The 16,973-nt window shown below is 49.6% G+C and overlaps 6 protein-coding genes across 6 annotated transcripts; 4 read left to right on the top strand and 2 right to left on the bottom strand.

Moving 5' to 3' along the window:
* Window positions 1-236: 236 nt before the first annotated feature.
* VTN77DRAFT_6705 (uncharacterized protein) lies at window positions 237-1,946 on the top strand (the record flags this gene model as incomplete). The annotated part of the gene is made up of 5 exons (XM_069423013.1): window positions 237-480; window positions 539-849; window positions 928-1,473; window positions 1,529-1,708; window positions 1,761-1,946. 5 exons carry the CDS (start codon window positions 237-239, stop codon window positions 1,944-1,946), a joined length of 1,467 nt encoding a protein of 488 aa, XP_069275994.1.
* Window positions 1,947-2,429: 483 nt separating this feature from the next.
* On the top strand, window positions 2,430-4,449 carry VTN77DRAFT_6704 (uncharacterized protein; the record flags this gene model as incomplete). The annotated part of the gene is made up of 5 exons (XM_069423012.1): window positions 2,430-2,543; window positions 2,727-3,625; window positions 3,687-3,892; window positions 3,962-4,089; window positions 4,240-4,449. The coding sequence occupies 5 exons, from the start codon at window positions 2,430-2,432 to the stop codon at window positions 4,447-4,449; spliced, it is 1,557 nt and encodes a 518-aa protein (XP_069275993.1).
* Window positions 4,450-4,639: 190 nt separating this feature from the next.
* Window positions 4,640-5,372, bottom strand: VTN77DRAFT_6703 (uncharacterized protein; the record flags this gene model as incomplete). Its single annotated transcript, XM_069423011.1, has 3 exons — window positions 4,640-4,953; window positions 5,063-5,171; window positions 5,286-5,372. 3 exons carry the CDS (start codon window positions 5,370-5,372, stop codon window positions 4,640-4,642), a joined length of 510 nt encoding a protein of 169 aa, XP_069275992.1.
* Window positions 5,373-7,047: 1,675 nt separating this feature from the next.
* Window positions 7,048-8,727, bottom strand: VTN77DRAFT_6702 (uncharacterized protein; the record flags this gene model as incomplete). Its single annotated transcript, XM_069423010.1, has 4 exons — window positions 7,048-7,142; window positions 7,204-7,342; window positions 7,404-8,648; window positions 8,719-8,727. The coding sequence occupies 4 exons, from the start codon at window positions 8,725-8,727 to the stop codon at window positions 7,048-7,050; spliced, it is 1,488 nt and encodes a 495-aa protein (XP_069275991.1).
* Window positions 8,728-10,262: 1,535 nt separating this feature from the next.
* Window positions 10,263-11,614, top strand: VTN77DRAFT_6701 (mitochondrial 54S ribosomal protein uL2m; the record flags this gene model as incomplete). The annotated part of the gene is made up of 2 exons (XM_069423009.1): window positions 10,263-11,420; window positions 11,513-11,614. The coding sequence occupies 2 exons, from the start codon at window positions 10,263-10,265 to the stop codon at window positions 11,612-11,614; spliced, it is 1,260 nt and encodes a 419-aa protein (XP_069275990.1).
* A 1,117-nt stretch (window positions 11,615-12,731) lies between these two features.
* Window positions 12,732-15,759, top strand: VTN77DRAFT_6700 (uncharacterized protein; the record flags this gene model as incomplete). Its single annotated transcript, XM_069423008.1, has 6 exons — window positions 12,732-13,035; window positions 13,135-13,456; window positions 13,520-14,039; window positions 14,100-14,591; window positions 14,659-14,904; window positions 14,962-15,759. The coding sequence occupies 6 exons, from the start codon at window positions 12,732-12,734 to the stop codon at window positions 15,757-15,759; spliced, it is 2,682 nt and encodes an 893-aa protein (XP_069275989.1).
* Window positions 15,760-16,973: the final 1,214 nt, after the last annotated feature.

Here is a 16,973-nt window from a genome sequence, read left to right as displayed (position 1 = left end):
TTCTGTAGGCTGAGCTGATTGATATCATACTTAATCCTCACGATGTTGCCACAACTTCTATACTTTTTGCCCTCCTCCAATGGCGATTGGCGCAAGCGGGTAACGGATTAACCGAAGACCCGTGCTCGGGGACAGGCTGCACTCGCGCGTTCTCAATCGGGAAGTCGCGACTGACGCCAATGTGAGCTGCTGCTGGCTTCAGGGGCGCTGAAGAGTGTCCTTGTCTTTCTTTCAGCATGGACTTAGCGCCAGCGCGAGAAATGGAGAGCTCGCTGAAGAAGCCGCTGGTGGAACTCAACGTGGTCGACAACGACTCCGGAGATCAGGAGGCGACTGTGAATCCCGAAGAACCACCAGGGGATGAAGTTCCACCCTCCCAAGATGAGGCTGAGAGCAGTGAGAGCTCCGGAGACGAGTGGGAGGCTGATTCTCTCTATGAAGAGGCCTTGCATTTCGTGCGCGACGAGCAGCTTCCCTTAGGTACGCGCACCTTCCCCACCCCCATTATCAGCTTATCCCAGTTGTTGACATCGTCTAGTGCCTAATGCGTGCACTCCTCAAGAAGCTGCCGCTTATCGAAAGCGCTTGCATGAGATTGGCAAGGCAGCCTTTGTAGAGGAAACAATCGGTCGGGGCACCATCACGGCGAAGAAGCTCTGTACTGCTTTTGGCATCGTACCTCCCCCTTTCCTTGAGGACGCGCCTGACGAGGCGTATCACCCTCTCCTTGCTCTTGCGATTTCACGGGAGTATTCAAAACGTCAGAAGCTTCCTGAGTATAATACAATCGAGGACGCTGTTGAACTGCTTAAGAAATCGAAGAACATTATTGTCATTACTGGCGCTGGGGTATGTGCAGCGACACGACCAGAGATCCCGTCTTCAGGCACGGAACATTCGTGTGCTAATTGGGTTTCTTTTCTTCAGATCTCTACCAGTCTTGGAATACCTGATTTTCGATCTAAGGACACCGGGTTGTATTCTAGACTGGAACATTTGGGTCTGAGTGATCCTCAGGAAGTCTTTGATATCCACCTCTTCCGTGAAGACCCGAGCATCTTCTTTTCCGTCGCAAAGGATATTCTCCCAACGGAGAAGAAATTCTCTCCTACCCATGCTTTCATCCGTTTATTGCAGGATAAGGGGAAACTACTAACTAACTATACCCAAAATATTGATAACATCGAGGCCAATGCAGGCGTCCTGCCCGAGAAAATCGTCCAGTGTCATGGCTCCTTTGCAACAGCTACCTGCACCAAGTGCAAATTCAAAGTGCCGGGGGATACCATTTTTGACACTATCAGAAAGGGCAAAGTGCCTGAATGTAAACGTTGCAAAGAGGAGATTGCATCAATGCCTCAAGGCATGAAGCGGAAACGCAGCTCTAACGGCCTGCAAAAAAGTCGTAAGAACGGTGAGGAGGAGAGTTCCAATGAGGACGACTATGAGATCCCAACCCCTGGTGTCATGAAGGTTGGTACAAGCCTTTGTTGAAGATGGAACTTTCTTTACTAATCATGACAAACAGCCCGATATTACCTTCTTCGGAGAGGATCTGCCTGACGAATTTGGACGTCGCTTGATTCACCATGATCGGGAAATCGCAGACCTGGTCATTGTGATCGGGACGTCGCTCAAAGTGGCACCTGTTGCGGACGTGCCTGGTATCTTACCAAGAACTGTACCTCAAATTTATATTTCTCGCACTGTAAGTTTATTGCTGCGTATCTATTATTGAGAAGTGCGCTGACGTCTGTTAGCCCGTCTCGCACATTGATTTCGACATCGATATGCTGGGAGACTGCGATGTGGTCGTCTCGGAGCTCTGTCGTAGAGCCGGATGGGAATTGAAACATGAAATGATACCCAGTGATGAAAAGGTCGAAGTTATTAAAGAAGAGGGATACGAGTCCCGATACACCTTCAAGGTTGTAAAAGATGCATAGCGTGGCGTTTGGAGATTGGTCATTGTCTCATTTCTATGGGATGGCGTATGGGATACGGCTTGTCATGATAGGAGATGATAGGTATTGCGGTCGGTAATTCTGTTGCGGTATGAGGGAAATAATAGACATGTATCAAGCTGTTGATAGATCACCCTCGAGTATGCAATATAATATCGCTTTGTCATTGATTGGTATGAATAAAGGATTTCGTACTTTCCTGGGTTCATGTGAGACTCATATATGGCGACAATGTTAAGAAGACGGTCGTTGAGAAATTGCCCTGATCATCGTCTTCCCGCAGCCCGTGAAGCGTACCACCGAACGTGGAAGAAATATACCTTATTCTTTCCGCGACAAAAAACTCCGACTTCCTCCCACAGAGAAAACAAACCCATACCCCATACCAACCCAACTGAATTTTGATTGAGGAATACTGACGTCTGGGAAAACCAAGCGCCAGATGCCGCGGCCTTCAGAATCACAATGGAATATCTGATCCGCTTTGCACAGGTACACGAGACCTTCCGAAGGCCGGAGATCGAGGCGCTCGCGACGCTGGCGGGAATCGATGTCGAGTTTCTTTTCTACAATAAATATGTACGTACCTAGCACACTTTCTGTCTCTTCTTTCTTTTCCTTTTTTTCCCCTTTTGCGTCTCTGGTTACGATAGCCCAGTTTTCTCCCTTGTCTGGTTCTGTATGGTTTGAATTGACTTTTCTTTTTTGGGTTTATGATTTCTTCCTCTCGCTAGTCCTACCAGGGTTAACATATGTATATAGTCACCATTTTGCATTGTCAGATTGCAAGATGAGGCTGCGGCGCGTACTCTCATCGCTCGCAGCATCCTAGCCAGAGACATATATGAACTCTGGGGCCAAGGTGCAAATTATGAAGAACTCCACGCCGACGTCCGCAGGCGGACTGAACACCGGTGGGAAGCATACAAGGATGTGTCTTTCCGTTTCACAGTTGATTCCTTCGCCTGGAAGCGGAGCCTTCAGGAGAAAAGGGACATCATCCAGTCATTCGCGTACCTGGATTTCCAGGGTCCCATCCGGATGAAGGACCCCGACGAGGACTTTTGCGTCTTCGAGGAGTTCCTCTGGGATGTCGAGGCCATTACGTCGCCTGAGACGTCGGTGACTCCCCACCCGCCGACCGAACCACAGGAGCCCAAGAAGATCTACTTTGGGCGGTGGGTAGCGCATGGAAGCCGTGAGATGGTGAACCGGTATGATCTCAAGAAACGGCGGTACATCAGCACGACCTCGATGGACGCGGAATTGAGCCTGATCACGGCCAACATGGCCCTGGCTGCGCCGGGCAAGGTCTTTTTTGACCCCTTCGTCGGCACAGGAAGCTTCTTAGTGGCCGCTGCACATTTTGGGGCTATGACGCTGGGTTCGGACATCGATGGGCGCAGCTTTCGGGGAAAGGGAGAGATTGGCAAAGGGAAGCCCATAGGGCTGGTGTCGAATCTCCAACAATATGGCCTCGAGAGCATGTTTCTGGACACCTTCACATCTGATTTGACCAATACTCCTCTTCGAAACGTCCCGTTTCTGGACGGAATCATCTGCGATCCTCCTTATGGTGTTCGGGAAGGATTGAAGGTACTGGGGACTCGAGATGGGCGGGGTAGGGAAGAGGTTATCATCGATGGAGTGCCAGCTCATTAGTAAGTTGCAATTTTTTTTTAATTAATTTCTATACCTTGGCTAATGCTCTAATTATTGCAGTCGCCCCGGTTACGTGCCTCCCAAGAAACCGTATGGCTTCGAAGCGATGCTGAGAGATATCTTGGACTTTGCCGCTCGCACTCTGGTCGAAGGAGGACGGCTATCCATGTGGATGCCCACCTCCAATGACGAGGATATAGAGCTGGAGATTCCAACTCATCCATCCTTGGAAGTAATCAGCGTCAGCGTGCAATCGTTCGGCAACTGTAAGCTGTCTTCTTTCCCTCTCCCCTGTTCCTTGCGCTGTAAGACTCACTTTTGATATTTTGATGTAGGGTCTCGACGCCTCCTAACCTACGAGAGACTGCCTGAGGGGAAAGTCTCATCTACGACGAGACAACGGCAGAAGACGGACAATCCCAACGGAGTGACAGCCGACGACTTGAATGCGTTCAGGAGAAAGGTATGATTCATTTACTTTTATGCAAGCTACAAACTCTTTTCTTTCTCTCTCTCTCTCTCTTTCTCTCTCATTTTTTCCCATTTTTCAGGGAACGTCATATTTTCCTTCTAACTGTTAACCACGTACTAACCTAATACTGTTACTATTTAGTACTTTGAGGGTAAAAAGTCCAAGCCAAACCGGCATCGCGACACGGGAACGGGAACGGGAACGGGAACGGCAACGCAAACAGGCATAGGGGAGGGGAAAGGTGAAGGGGAATCTCTACCCTCCGAGTTGAACTCATTGAAACTGACAGAGCATGGTGGACCGTCGGCGTCAAGTCAAGAAGAAGGACAAGGACAACAAGAGGGGAAATAACGATAATGATTGATGACGACGAATAAGAGAAAATTATCACTACCAAAAGAAGAATTAAAAAAGGGGGGTTTGACACTTGAGGTCAACGTTATTAAAAGTGAAATGTCTACCTAGGTATATCTCATGAAGATGTACTGTAGTAGTACATAATAAAATCTGCAAGAGGTACTGTACTGTACATGTACTCTTACTACAACTTCCCAATCCCTCTTCCTTTTCTTGCCGTCCCATTCATACCACGATCATTACCATCATGGTCGTCGTCAAGATCAAGGTCAAGGTCTACCCCCTCCTCCTCCCTGACACGCTTCACCTCTCTAGCTAGCTCCTCTCGCATAGCCCGCGCGAGCTCCTCCCCTTCCTCATCGTCCAGCTCTTCCCTCTGTCCTCGACCGAACATCGTCCAGCTAGGGGACCTCGTAGCAACAGTACTACTGGACTGTGATGGAGGTCTGGGGATGATATGGAAGTGGATATGGGGGATGACCTGGGCGGCTCGCGTGCCTATTCAGGATTGCGTGATGAGATGGGGTGTTAAGACAAAGGAGGAAGAAGAAATGGAGTTCTGGTGGAATTAAAAAAAGCATTTTTTTTATACTGAAGGTGGACTCACCGTTATTCTGGACTACATTCCAGTGTGCCTCCTCCTCCTCTCCATACTGATTCTTCCCAAGGACAGTCCTTGTGACGACCCGAGAGAGCACTGGTAGCCATTTCCCTAGCTAGACAGTAGTCAGCAAATGTGGTATCAAACAAAGCCCTCCACTGATATTGTACTGTATACACTGGCCAACATGTCCATATATATACTGTTCTTGTTTTGTCAGCTAACGTACCTCCTCTCCAACCTTAACACCCACATCCCCCAACTTCTCCCAATGACCCCTCGTGACGAGAAGCACGTGGCCTTTCGTCAGGGGCATTATGTCCAGAAAGGCGAGGACATGTTTGGTCGAAAGGATGAGGTGGGTCTGTGGTCTTGAACTTGAACCTGGACTTGCGCCTGCTTCTGCTTCTGGCTGTATTGACCTTGTTGATGATGGTGATGATCCTGGTCGAACAGGCGGGTAGGCTGAAGCAATGGCACAAAAAGGACAGGAAGGACAAGAAGGAGGAAGACGAGGAAGCGAAGCCTTTTTCACTAATGATGATGATGATGGTGGTGGTGCAGATTTCGAGGAATGAAATTCCCGCCCAGTACGATTTCTGGCCATGGTTGTGGCAAGGTATGTATGTATCTAGATATGTACATAGTTAAGTAAGTATTTTAGCTGGCTTTCGGAGGAGCGCCTCTTAAACGAACGGCTTTTTTTTCTCGTCTTCCTAATTTCTTTTTCTTGTTCGCCCTCTCTCTTCTTATATGTTTCTGCGCAAGAAATTGATCGTAAGACAATAGATGATATGCGTGTATGTACATTACCTGTGATTGCAAATGCTTTCTCTTTGTTAATGGATCAGCGTGATCAATCTTATCGATTTCTAGCGCTTGCTGAATAAAGACATATTATAAGACAAAGGGAATTAATTCATTCAACGATACAATGCAATGGATTTGACAACGTGAGGTTCGGGATGATCTGTTGATTGAGGATACACGACTGAGACGTCGATGTCGATGTCGGCTATCCGCAACTGCGCTAATTCGCTATTCATCCCTCAGCCGAGGTCATTGGGAATAATCCTACATCACCATCCCCAATGTCGAGAGTATACAAGTGAATGAAATTATTGATGAATAAGCTCCATTTCCCAAAAGCCACTATTTACAAACTCCGATTAAAACAAAAAGGTAATCAGTGCAACAGAGACAAAAAACAAACATTCCAATTAAGCTCCAACCAGCCAAAATCGCTCCGACGCACAACTCTCGACTCCTCGATCAGTACTAATTAGACATGTCTCTAGACCGCATTCACTTTGTCCGCGCTTTTTTTTTGTCATCCGGAGTGAATGCGTGGGTGGTACCTGACACATTCCCTCGTTCGTCCCTGTTGTGTTATGTATACCCTCCCTTGAGGTGTAAGCGTATAGCACATCCTCCACTTGCGAGGTCTTGCGTAGCAAAATGTTCGTGACAACGAATCGAAAGAAAGCAAAAGGGGAAACAGCTGCGCAAGTGGTGATCGAGCCCTATAATCCCAGCAGGTAGGAAGGCATCAAAGCGAAGACAAAAGCAACAGAAAATAGTATATTCCCGACCCTGAAATATCCGACGCCTGCAAATACGGACAAGGGCAAGAAGATAAAATCAGAATGGTAAAGACAACGAATTCCTCGAAGCCAATAAACCGGGGAAGGTAACAAGAGGATAAAGGAAGCAGAGAAACACGTGAGCGCCGACACCAGAAGAACTAGACCCAAATGCCAGTGAGAGAAGAGAGAAAAAAAAGGAACAACAAGACGAAATACTACTATGCCGTCGTAAAATGCAATAGGCCCCATTCACCAGCACCCGAATGAACAGAGAAATGCCCGCAGACGTAAATGAAGTCAACCCGATTCGTATAGCGCCGACCAGGCCCGTAGGCCCGGCCCAAGTTAAGTGGCATCCACTGGTTGGAATGACCTCTCGAAGATCAAGAAGACATGGCTTATATTCTATCGGCTGGAGACCTGATTATAGCTTTCGTTAAGTGCACTCTTGATGTACAAGGAATGGTACTTCTTTGCCCACTGTCGAGTAACAATAGAAGCTGGAAGAAAGTCAGCGAGGAAAGTATAGAAGAACAGTGGCGGTCACATGATGAATCTCACCTTTGAGGAACTTCTTGCTTGCATATTTTTTGAAGAATGCTTCGTGGGCGACAGGGCGGTGGAGGTAGTCGATCATCAATCGGAAGACCGGGTCGATCTCCTCCTCCGTATAGCCAGAATAATGTGTGAGAGTGGCGTCCTGTACCGATGTCAGTTCAAGTTAAAGATCCAGTCAGCTAATGATCCACGATGAGACTTACCCAAGGGCCCCGCTCCAAGATCAGACGTGCCAAATACATGGCAGCTGCGGCCACGTGGCTCTGGCGGTATACCATAAACCGATGATCCAACAGGCTGATCTCCATCAGGTATTTGCCTAGAGTACGCGTCTGGATGTCATAGTTGTCGGCCTTGGAAATCCGACGGAGGAAGTTCATCGGATTAGGAAAGCTCATATTGTAGTCTAGGGTAGCAAGAACGTGTCGTTCCGCATCCAGGATTTCCTTGTCTGAAAAAGTATCGTCGGCGACGTGGCTGAAATTAACCACGTGAGGGGAGAGGACCTCCTCGTACTTGGATGCAATAAACATAGCAGTGACTCCAACAAGCTGTAGCCGGTCCAGAGCAACGACCTCAGCAGAGAGGAAACGGTCGATGATGTTGACAGCCAGGAAGAGCGTCTCGGGAAGGAGACGAAACCGCGTGTGAACCTCGATGAGCCAATCGACCAGAATGCCACGCATTTTCCACTCGAGCTCGGGTTGGTGGTCAATGTAATCTGGGTTAGGTAGCGTCTCCAACTCCAGTTGCCTAAGATAATCAAAGATATCGACAACGTACTCGGCAGCCATGAGTGGGTCATCAATATCCTCTGCATCCAGGTCGGGGACCGCATCATCGGGAAGCGGCTTGTTGCTATTTGTGGGCTCTGCGACTGCTTCTTCTTCGACAGTCTCTTCTTCTTCTTCTTGTTTTTGCGTCGTGGTCTTCTTTTCGATATCAACTTTCTTGCGAGGTGGTTCTTCGTTGTGGAACGTTTCCTCCTTGATCGACTTCTGGCTGGAGGATCGCTTCATCGCGCTACCAATGGTGCCCGAACCGTTCCCGGATTTGACCTCAGCTGCTGGTTTCTCTGATTTCTTGCTATTATTGTCCTTGATTCCCAATGCGGCTCGCGAAGAGTTGGTCCGGGTGAGCTTCTGGACGCCACCCGCCTGGGCAGTAGCCTTGGACGTCAGACCGACTTTGGTGGCAGCTGGTTTCTTCCCATCTTTGGCGTCGACCGTCTCTGTTTTAGCAACGTTGCTGACATCGCCAAGGGCTGCACGCCTCCTCTGAGCGCCATTGGAGATCGTGTTGGACGACGCTTTCTTGCTTTGGAGAGGCTTTTTCGTGGCCGCGTCAGATGCGGTGAGAGCCGCGGCCTTGGCCCTCGTTAGACGCGTCGTCGGGCCATTTTCATCATTCTCATTCGTGGTAGTGGCACGTGGCCGAAGACTCCGTGTCTGAAGGACAGTCAATGAGGACATGGTCGAAGTAGGGGAGGACAATAATAGGGAAGACATCATGGCTTACCGGAGGCATGGTGGTCCACCGTCAGTGGTTGAAGAGACGCGTTAAAAGGGACAAAAGGAAATGGAAATGGTCGAGAAGAAGCAGGATGGGATAGATATTCACGAGATTAGATGATATCAGTAGGAGGCGTCGTCGGAATTATCTGTGATTCATTCCATTAGTTATGAAAACCTTGCAGTCGAAATTCCAGGGAATTCAAGTGGCGGTAAACGTACCACACGTGGAAACGCAGCCGATCTGAGCAAGACTCAATGGATTTGGGATCCTTTGGAAAGGCAAGCTGGCTGTGACGAGGAGATGAGGCCGTGGATTGTCAGAGCATGGACGAGGTTGTGGGTTTGTTGACGTTTGACAGAAGGCCTGGCAGACCCCGTGCACGCCGCTGTCAGGAGCGCGAAGACTAACCCAAAAGCGCGACGTTAACTGAGGGAATAAAAGATGTCTCCACGTAGGAGTGCAATGGCTAGCTACGAGATGCAGGAAGAATGTACAATCTCGAAGAGGTGAAGAGGATGTTGGACCGTTGTGATCGTGTGGGCACAGTGAAATCAAAGTCGAAGTGCCAGGGCACAGTCGATGTTTGGCCCTTTGCCTTAGCGTGGAACCTGGCGTCCGCGATGCCCCACGAACAAGGCCGCCAGCAGATCGCGTCCAACGGCAGCCTGCCGAAGCGGATACAGTGACAGAACAGTACGGAGTCCTCACACACGGGACAGACGCAGGAATGACTTAGGAATGAATAAATGGAGGGAAGAGGATGCGATGAAGGAGAGGCAGCAATTGAGGGAGTTATAATACCGGATGAATGGAGATTAAGAGCAAACGCCAAACGACGCGAAGGCAAGAAGAAAGTGGTAGAATGGAGACGACAAATTGCTTGCGGTGGTGCAGAGAACTGCAGAGAACGGGCGAGGGCGTCCGGGTTTTTGGGACAGGCGTGTGGCAGGTTTTTGCGTACCAGCTGAGGGCGTTGGGCGTCACCGCGGGCCGGGTGATGCGAGGGACGGGCGTGTGTGCAGCCAGGAGCGCGCCTGTGGGGAGCAAAACAGAGCCGTTGCCGGGCAACCCGCGCGTTCCTTGCCTGGCGCGAGGCTCGCTGAGTCCCGTGTCCAGACGAAGATGATTCGTGCTGCGAGGGACAATTAATACTCCATACACCGAGTCTTGGCGACACGGGATGCGTCACGTGTCAGACAGAATCTACCAGCCGCATTGATTAGTCATTCTATGGCGGTGCATAATGAATTCACGTGACTCGCACAGCCACATCCGCGACCGGGTCTCGGAGAGAGCACTTTTTCGTGGGCGAGCATGGAGAGAGCTCGCTCTACGTGTGTCTACGGCTCCACGCCAATTGAGGCCGGAACGCTGTGGTAAGCTATCAAAGGAGCATCTCCGGTCTCTGGTGGACTATGGTGTGAGGTAGATACGCTCTTCACCGCTCCTGTTGACTTTGTGAGCTTGTTGGGAACGTCGCACTCTCGTCCATCTCCCGAGACGGATTTTTGAGCCGCGTTAGACATCTGGCACAGAACCTGCCGGCCATGTTGCAACCTCGGCTCTTTCTGAGGAGCTTGCAGCTCCCATACCGATGCCTTCCTTCTCTCTCTTCTCGGGCTTATTCGACGGTGGTCACCAAGGAGGTGGAGATAGCACCTCCGGCTGAAGTGCCGTCAGCACCTCCCGCTGAGCAGTCGTCCTCGTCCTCCTTCGACCCTAGCATCGCTTTCGCACCTCCGCCTACACGAGATGATGCCGGAGTTGCTGTCCGGAAATATAAGCCTCGAACACCTGGTGTCAGACATCTGCGGAGACCCATCAATGACCATCTCTGGAAGGGCCGCCCAGTACATAAGCTGACGTTCCCCAAACGAGGTCAGGCGAAAGGTGGCCGCAACAACACCGGTCATATCACTGTTCGACACCGCGGTGGTGGTCACAAGCGAAGGATTAGAATCGTCGACTTTGCCCGACGGGCCCCGGGCCCTCACGTGGTGGAACGAATCGAGCATGATCCAGGTCGGTCGGCGCACATTGCCTTGGTGAGAAGTCAAGAAACGGGCAGACTCAGCTACATCCTGGCTGCGGATGGCATGAGAGCCGGTGACGTCGTTCAGAGCTATATGTCTGGCATTCCCGAAGATCTGTGGAAGAGCATGGGTGGAGTCGTTGACCCCGGTGTTCTGGCGGCGCGGACGGCGTGGAGAGGAAACTGTCTGCCCCTACATATGATCCCGGTGGGAACGCTGATATTTAACGTTGGTCTACACCCAGGAAAGGGTGGTCAGCTTTGCCGAAGTGCGGGGACATATGCAACTGTCATTGCCAAGGGCACCGAACAGCAGAAGGCCGAAGAGCGGAAGCAGGAGCAGGCTGGGAACGGTGCTGAGACGACGGGGGAGGAGAACAAACCTCTGTCCCAGCGTGAGAGGCAAAAGATGCAGCGTGCCGCGGAGCATGTCACCATTCGACTCCAAAGCGGTGAGATCAGACTGATCCACAAGGACTGCTGCGCAACGATTGGAGTCGCCAGCAACCCCAATCATCAATACAGACAGCTCGGAAAGGCCGGGCGCGCCCGTTGGCTTAATATTCGGCCAACGGTCCGTGGTGTGGCCATGAACGCCTGCGACCATCCCCATGGTGGTGGACGAGGTAAATCCAAGGGAAATGTCCATCCCAAAAGCCCTTGGGGTATGCCGGTATGTATACACATCCCTCTAATAACACAGAGTCCTTTTCCGGACTCTCCATCCATGGCTTCATCTTTGCTTACAAAAGACAATTCTCGTAGGCCAAATCTGGTTTCAAGACTCGCCCGAAGTGGAAGATCAACAAGGCCGTGGTTGTACCGCGGGAACGAAACCAAGGCAAACGTCGCAGAGGTTACAGCTGAAGTGGTTATTGCTGCTTCAGATTTCTCACGTGTTTTCCAATCCCCTGTCATGACGGCTTTGTTGAAGAAGAGTTTGGTATCCTGTGCTCATCCATCCTATAGTTCCTTGCGTGCTCCTCAATGCCCTTGACTCATTTTCACCACTCCTGTTCCGCGTCAACGAGAGCGTTGACTGTCGGTTTTCATGCACCACATTTCGTCTGCCATCGAATACCGGTATGGCTCCGAGTCGATTTGTTTTCTCCTTGTATCTGTTCTCGTAACGTGCACCAGGATTCTTCGGGAGCTTCCAGTTCATGCTTTGCATCTATGCCAGTTTCATAATATGTTGTATAACTAGTCAACCACCCCAGAACGACGGAGAGTTTGTGTTATCTAGAACTTCGATGACAACCTAGAAATAGACTTGAGCTCTGTTGGCAACCCAGTTCAGGTGCCTATTATTATTGCTTCTATTCTCGCGCTTTGACAACGTTTTGTTTTGCATATTCTCAAGACCTTTTCCCCTAGACTAATCTCGTGAATCATACTGATAATGGGGGAGGATTTGGTAAGCCTCTAGATAACTGGGGACGGTGAACCATCCGGGGCTATGAGTGGTCAGCGATAACCTAGATGGAGACAGCCGAACGCGGTGGACACTGACTAAGCATGTAATTTGTCCATGCCCGCTTGACATGCAAAGAACTGCTCATTATTGCTGGCCATGATTAGGATCATTGATCTGGATGCAACGAGAGTATCTACCTTCTGATCGTTGTGAATGTCGTATAGTTACGCGATCTTTCCGGCTGCAGACTTGGTCAGCAGGAACCTTCAACGAGGTCGCCTTAGGCAGCATCCATTTACGACCGACGGCGACGCAGCGATTTCGTGTCTTGATCAGTGAACAGATTACAGGCCTCAAGTCAACGTGATCGGATTTCCCAGTCCTTCTGAAGGGGTGGACCTTGGTGATCAAGTCAAACACATCGTGTCCTGCTCAGAGCTTGGGTTCCCCGCGAATCGCTCTTTGATACGACTTTACGGTTAACTGGCGCGCAACATCATCTGATTTCGACAGCGCATTACCTTCTTCCCCTCACCCTGCCAAACGGTAGGCCTGTTTTCGCAGACAATGGCGGGTCCAGAAGATGAGTACTTCAATGACTTGTCTCGGCAACCTCCCGCACAGAACGCATCGCAGTCCCAAGCCGGTCCTGCAGGTGGCAGTACCTCCCAGAACGAAGATGACAGCAACTATATCCCTCGACCCAAGCGCATTGCCTGTGTTGTCTGCAGGAAGAGAAAGCTGAGATGCGACGGAAAGCGACCAAGTTGTGGTACTTGCTCTCGACTGGGGCACAATTGTGCATATGACGAGGTACGCAAGAAGAGCGGACCGAAGCGGGGATATGTGAAGCAACTTGAGGCTAGGTTAGGTATGTCTCTAGTTGCGGGCGTCTCTTATTGCGATTCATATGTATCATGCCAATATTTTCTGGAGCAGAATTAATTGTTGATCCTTCTCCTCGATTCAGCCCAGGTGGAGACCCTCTTGAGAAGCCAGGAGCCAGAAGCATTGCGAAATTCAACCACGCGACAACCACAACAACAAGAACGGATCAATCCTTACACGACTCCTATACCCGCTGATCGAACTCAAGGAATCCCAGATCTCTCATCACTTCCAAACAATCTCAATAACCACACTACACCACTTACCGCAAACTTCGGACAGACGCAACAAAACCAAGCAGGGCTTCCTGCTACGGATCTGGGGCTGGACGGGGACTTCTCTTGGGAGATGATCAGTCTCGGGTTAGAGGAACCACTGCCCGCTCGAGATGTTATGGATGAACTGTACGTCGTTGAGAGAATCGTGGTCCGCTGGGTTCCAGTTACTAACTGATGACCGAATTAAAGGAACGACATTTATTTCAAAGCGATTCATCCCTCGATTCCAATGATCCATCGCCCACGATATTTCGCTGCTATGGACTTAGCCCCCAACATGCGTCCCCCGGTTTGCCTACGCTATATCATGTGGTGTTTGGCAGCCTCTATCACTCCCAAGTATTCTTTTTTGCAGGAACATTTCTATGCACGCGCGCGCAAATATGCCGAGATGGATGAGATGAAGGGCCATGGGGAGAACATAGTCAGCGTGGCACACTGTCAGTGCTGGCTACTTATTGCGTTGTATGAGTTCAAGCAGATGTTCTTTCCCCGAGCATGGATAAGCACCGGAAGAGCGGGGAGACTTGCTTCAATGATGAATCTAAACCGCCTGGATGGCGTGGGTCTCGATGTAAAACAGTCTATCCCACCGCCTCGAGACTGGACTGAAAGGGAGGAAAGAAGACGTACGTTCTGGATGGCTTTTTGTGAGGATCGCTATGCCAGCATTGGGACCGGCTGGCCGATGATTTTCGACGAGAGAGATGTACGTCAATGCTCATCTCAAAAAATATTTTTTTTTCGTTACTGACTTGGGTTGTGGCAGATCATGACAAATTTACCTTGCAGCGAGGAAGCATTCATATCTAGCAAGCCCCAGCAGACTATGACACTGTCTGAAGTTATGACCGGTGATGGAATCTCATCGTTGTCACCTTTGGCTGGCGTGGTTGTGATGGCATGCCTCTTCGGACGAAACCTTATGCACTTGCATCGTCCCGATCCCCAAGATAAAGATCACGATCTCAATGGCGAGTTCTGGAAACGCCATCGAGCTTACGATAATATCCTTCTCAACATTTCTCTGTCATTGCCAAGTCGTCTTCGATTGCCAAACGGAATCGAGGATCCTAACACGGTCTTCTGCAACATGTGCATCCATACGTCAACGATCTGCTTACATCAGGCAGCTATATTTAAGGCGGAAAAACATAGAATACAAAACCAGATCGCCGCAGAAAGCAAGAGGAGGTGCATCATTGCAGCCGACCAGATCGCCAGTATAATGAAAATGGTCAGCCATACGGATCTGTCTCGGGTAGGTTTCTGGCCGTCTCAGAAAAATGGCAGGGGAATTCACTCTTCAACCGACTAACAGCTTGTAGATGAATCCTTTTAGCGCCTTCTGTCTTTACGTTGCCGCTCGGGTCTTTGTACAGTATCTCAAGTCTCGCCCCGACGACCAGACTGTCCGATCGTCCCTTCAGTTCCTTCTTAGTGCTCTGAACGCCCTTAAGTCCTATAGCACGCTGACTGAATCGTTCCTTATTCAATTGGACGTTGATCTTACCGGCACAGATTTTATGGCAGATTTCGCCAAGGGTCTCAACGCAGGGCGGAATAAACGAGCAGTAAGTGAATCATCTGGAAATAGGCATGAATTCAACTTTCTGACGGCGCACTCTTAGTTCAACATCCTGCACGATAATGTCGACTGTTCACCTCTACTAACCGTACGCCAGTCACAATCTGGTGGTGTTGTGGTTGGGAGTCCGCTAAACGACGGGAATTCTCTCAACATCACAGGATCCCCCTACAGCCCGGGAGGTTCTCAGACCTTCGGATCTCTTCCCAGCCGGCAGAAACAACCGGGAAGCCAGCACTCGAGTTCGAATATCGGTCACAGCAGCGTAGGCTGTCGTCAACAAGGTCTTAATTCGTCATCTGGCAATCCAAGTCCTCGGGCTGACGGATGCGGATTATGGCCGAACCTAGACATGGATATTTCGCCTGACGTCAGCGCTAGCGATCACCAAGCTTCAGGGTCAGACAAGGCCTCACCAGCGACGATGAATTCATCATCGAATACTTCATTCACACCCTCAAGTCTAGATAGGCCGGTCCCACACACGCAGCCGCAACCCAATAACACGGGGGTCACGGGTGACTCCCACCAACATTCCTCTAAACCAGTTATCAATCCAAACATAAACCTGTTTTCGCAGGCTCCTGACAGCTTTCCTGCCGAGACTGCCGACATTTCTTCCTTTGCTCAATATTTTGATGCTGTGACGGAAACTTCTCGGGATCCTGCTGGAATAGAAAATCCATTTGCTATGCCTGCAGGATGGGACCCTCCTGTTCCGCAAGAGTCTTCGCAGAATGCAAATGGCCCAATCAGCCAAGAGGCTGGTTTGGGTCCCCTGGATAGTGAGCAGTTTGAGCTGATGCTCCAGGGAATGGGATGGGATGGTTGGCATGAATAGCTTGGTAACCGTACGTCCTCTGGTTCGTAGGGCTGTTCCAGGCAAGACATATGCCGCATAAAATATGGCCCTCTTCTCGATGCTCGGCGGTGGGGTCGCTATCACCAACAGGAAACAGGCAGAAGAGGGGATAACGAAATTTGTTGCATTACACGATGCAACCACAAGCTTTGATTCCTCTCATGGCAGCTCCTCAGCTGTGCAGGCTTACAGCGCTCCAAAGGCAAATCGTCTCTGGCATTCCAAAGTCAGTGCACAGTTATGCCGTATATGCATTGTGAAAGGCACCTATGACACCACCGTTTATATCTCTTCTCACCTTTTTTTTCTTTTTCTTTTTTTTTCCCTTACAGCTTTTAATCATTGCCTAGATGAGGTAATGATTTATGATCTGGCTGGCCTTGTTTATGACTATGATTTTTTTTTTGGCTTCCCATCTACACAGGAGCAATGGTGCTTGGATAAGGCGCCGCGGTTTTGTTTATTTTCTGGCCATGGATGGAGGTCTTGAGTATTGCAAAGGCTTTGGAGTATGTGATTGGCGCATTGTGTTTGTGTGGCAGGGCAGGGAAAGGTCAACATCCATTCAATGCGCATATACCAATGAATATCAGTATAGATACCCAGCTTCAGGGATTTGGTTTGGTTTGGTATCAAACAGCTTTCATGGTGGTTTAATGCATTGAATGTATTTATAGTATATTTAGTTATACGAAGTATATGTGGGTCTCTCCATTCTCTTCAAAGGGGAGAAACAAAAGTATATCACTGATCAATACTTGACTTTGCACGCAGTACATACGTAGTGCTTATTACCATGCCTGGTTGCTGTAATAGTGAATTTGAAGAGCAAAAAGAATTCACGTTACATGCAATGTATAATAATACAATTTGTGAAATTAAAATTAACATCTGATCAAACGATTGTGAACGACTGAAAATCTTGAAAGAAACCTCGACCCATGGAGGCTTCGTTGAAAAGAACTTGGCAGATTATTGATAGGTCTGGAGGATACACCTGTTGATAGGACGGAAATAATTAGTGTTGGTGCCTCAGGCAGAAACGACAATGCAGCCGTACCTCCATCATGATGCAAATCTTGGCCGTCTCGAGAGTCTCGCGCCTATCACCGACGTCAATTGCGCTCCTCCACATGATTTTGACAGCGCTGAGATAGCGGGCCAGCGTGAGTCCGAGAATCCTCTCTCGACTG

This window comes from Rasamsonia byssochlamydoides (assembly GCF_041956645.1).
Source record: "Rasamsonia byssochlamydoides strain NRRL 3658 unplaced genomic scaffold VTN77scaffold_51, whole genome shotgun sequence".
Taxonomy (NCBI): domain Eukaryota; kingdom Fungi; phylum Ascomycota; class Eurotiomycetes; order Eurotiales; family Trichocomaceae; genus Rasamsonia; species Rasamsonia byssochlamydoides.
Note: the sequence above shows the minus strand (reverse complement) of the source record. Positions and strands in the feature narration are given on the sequence as shown.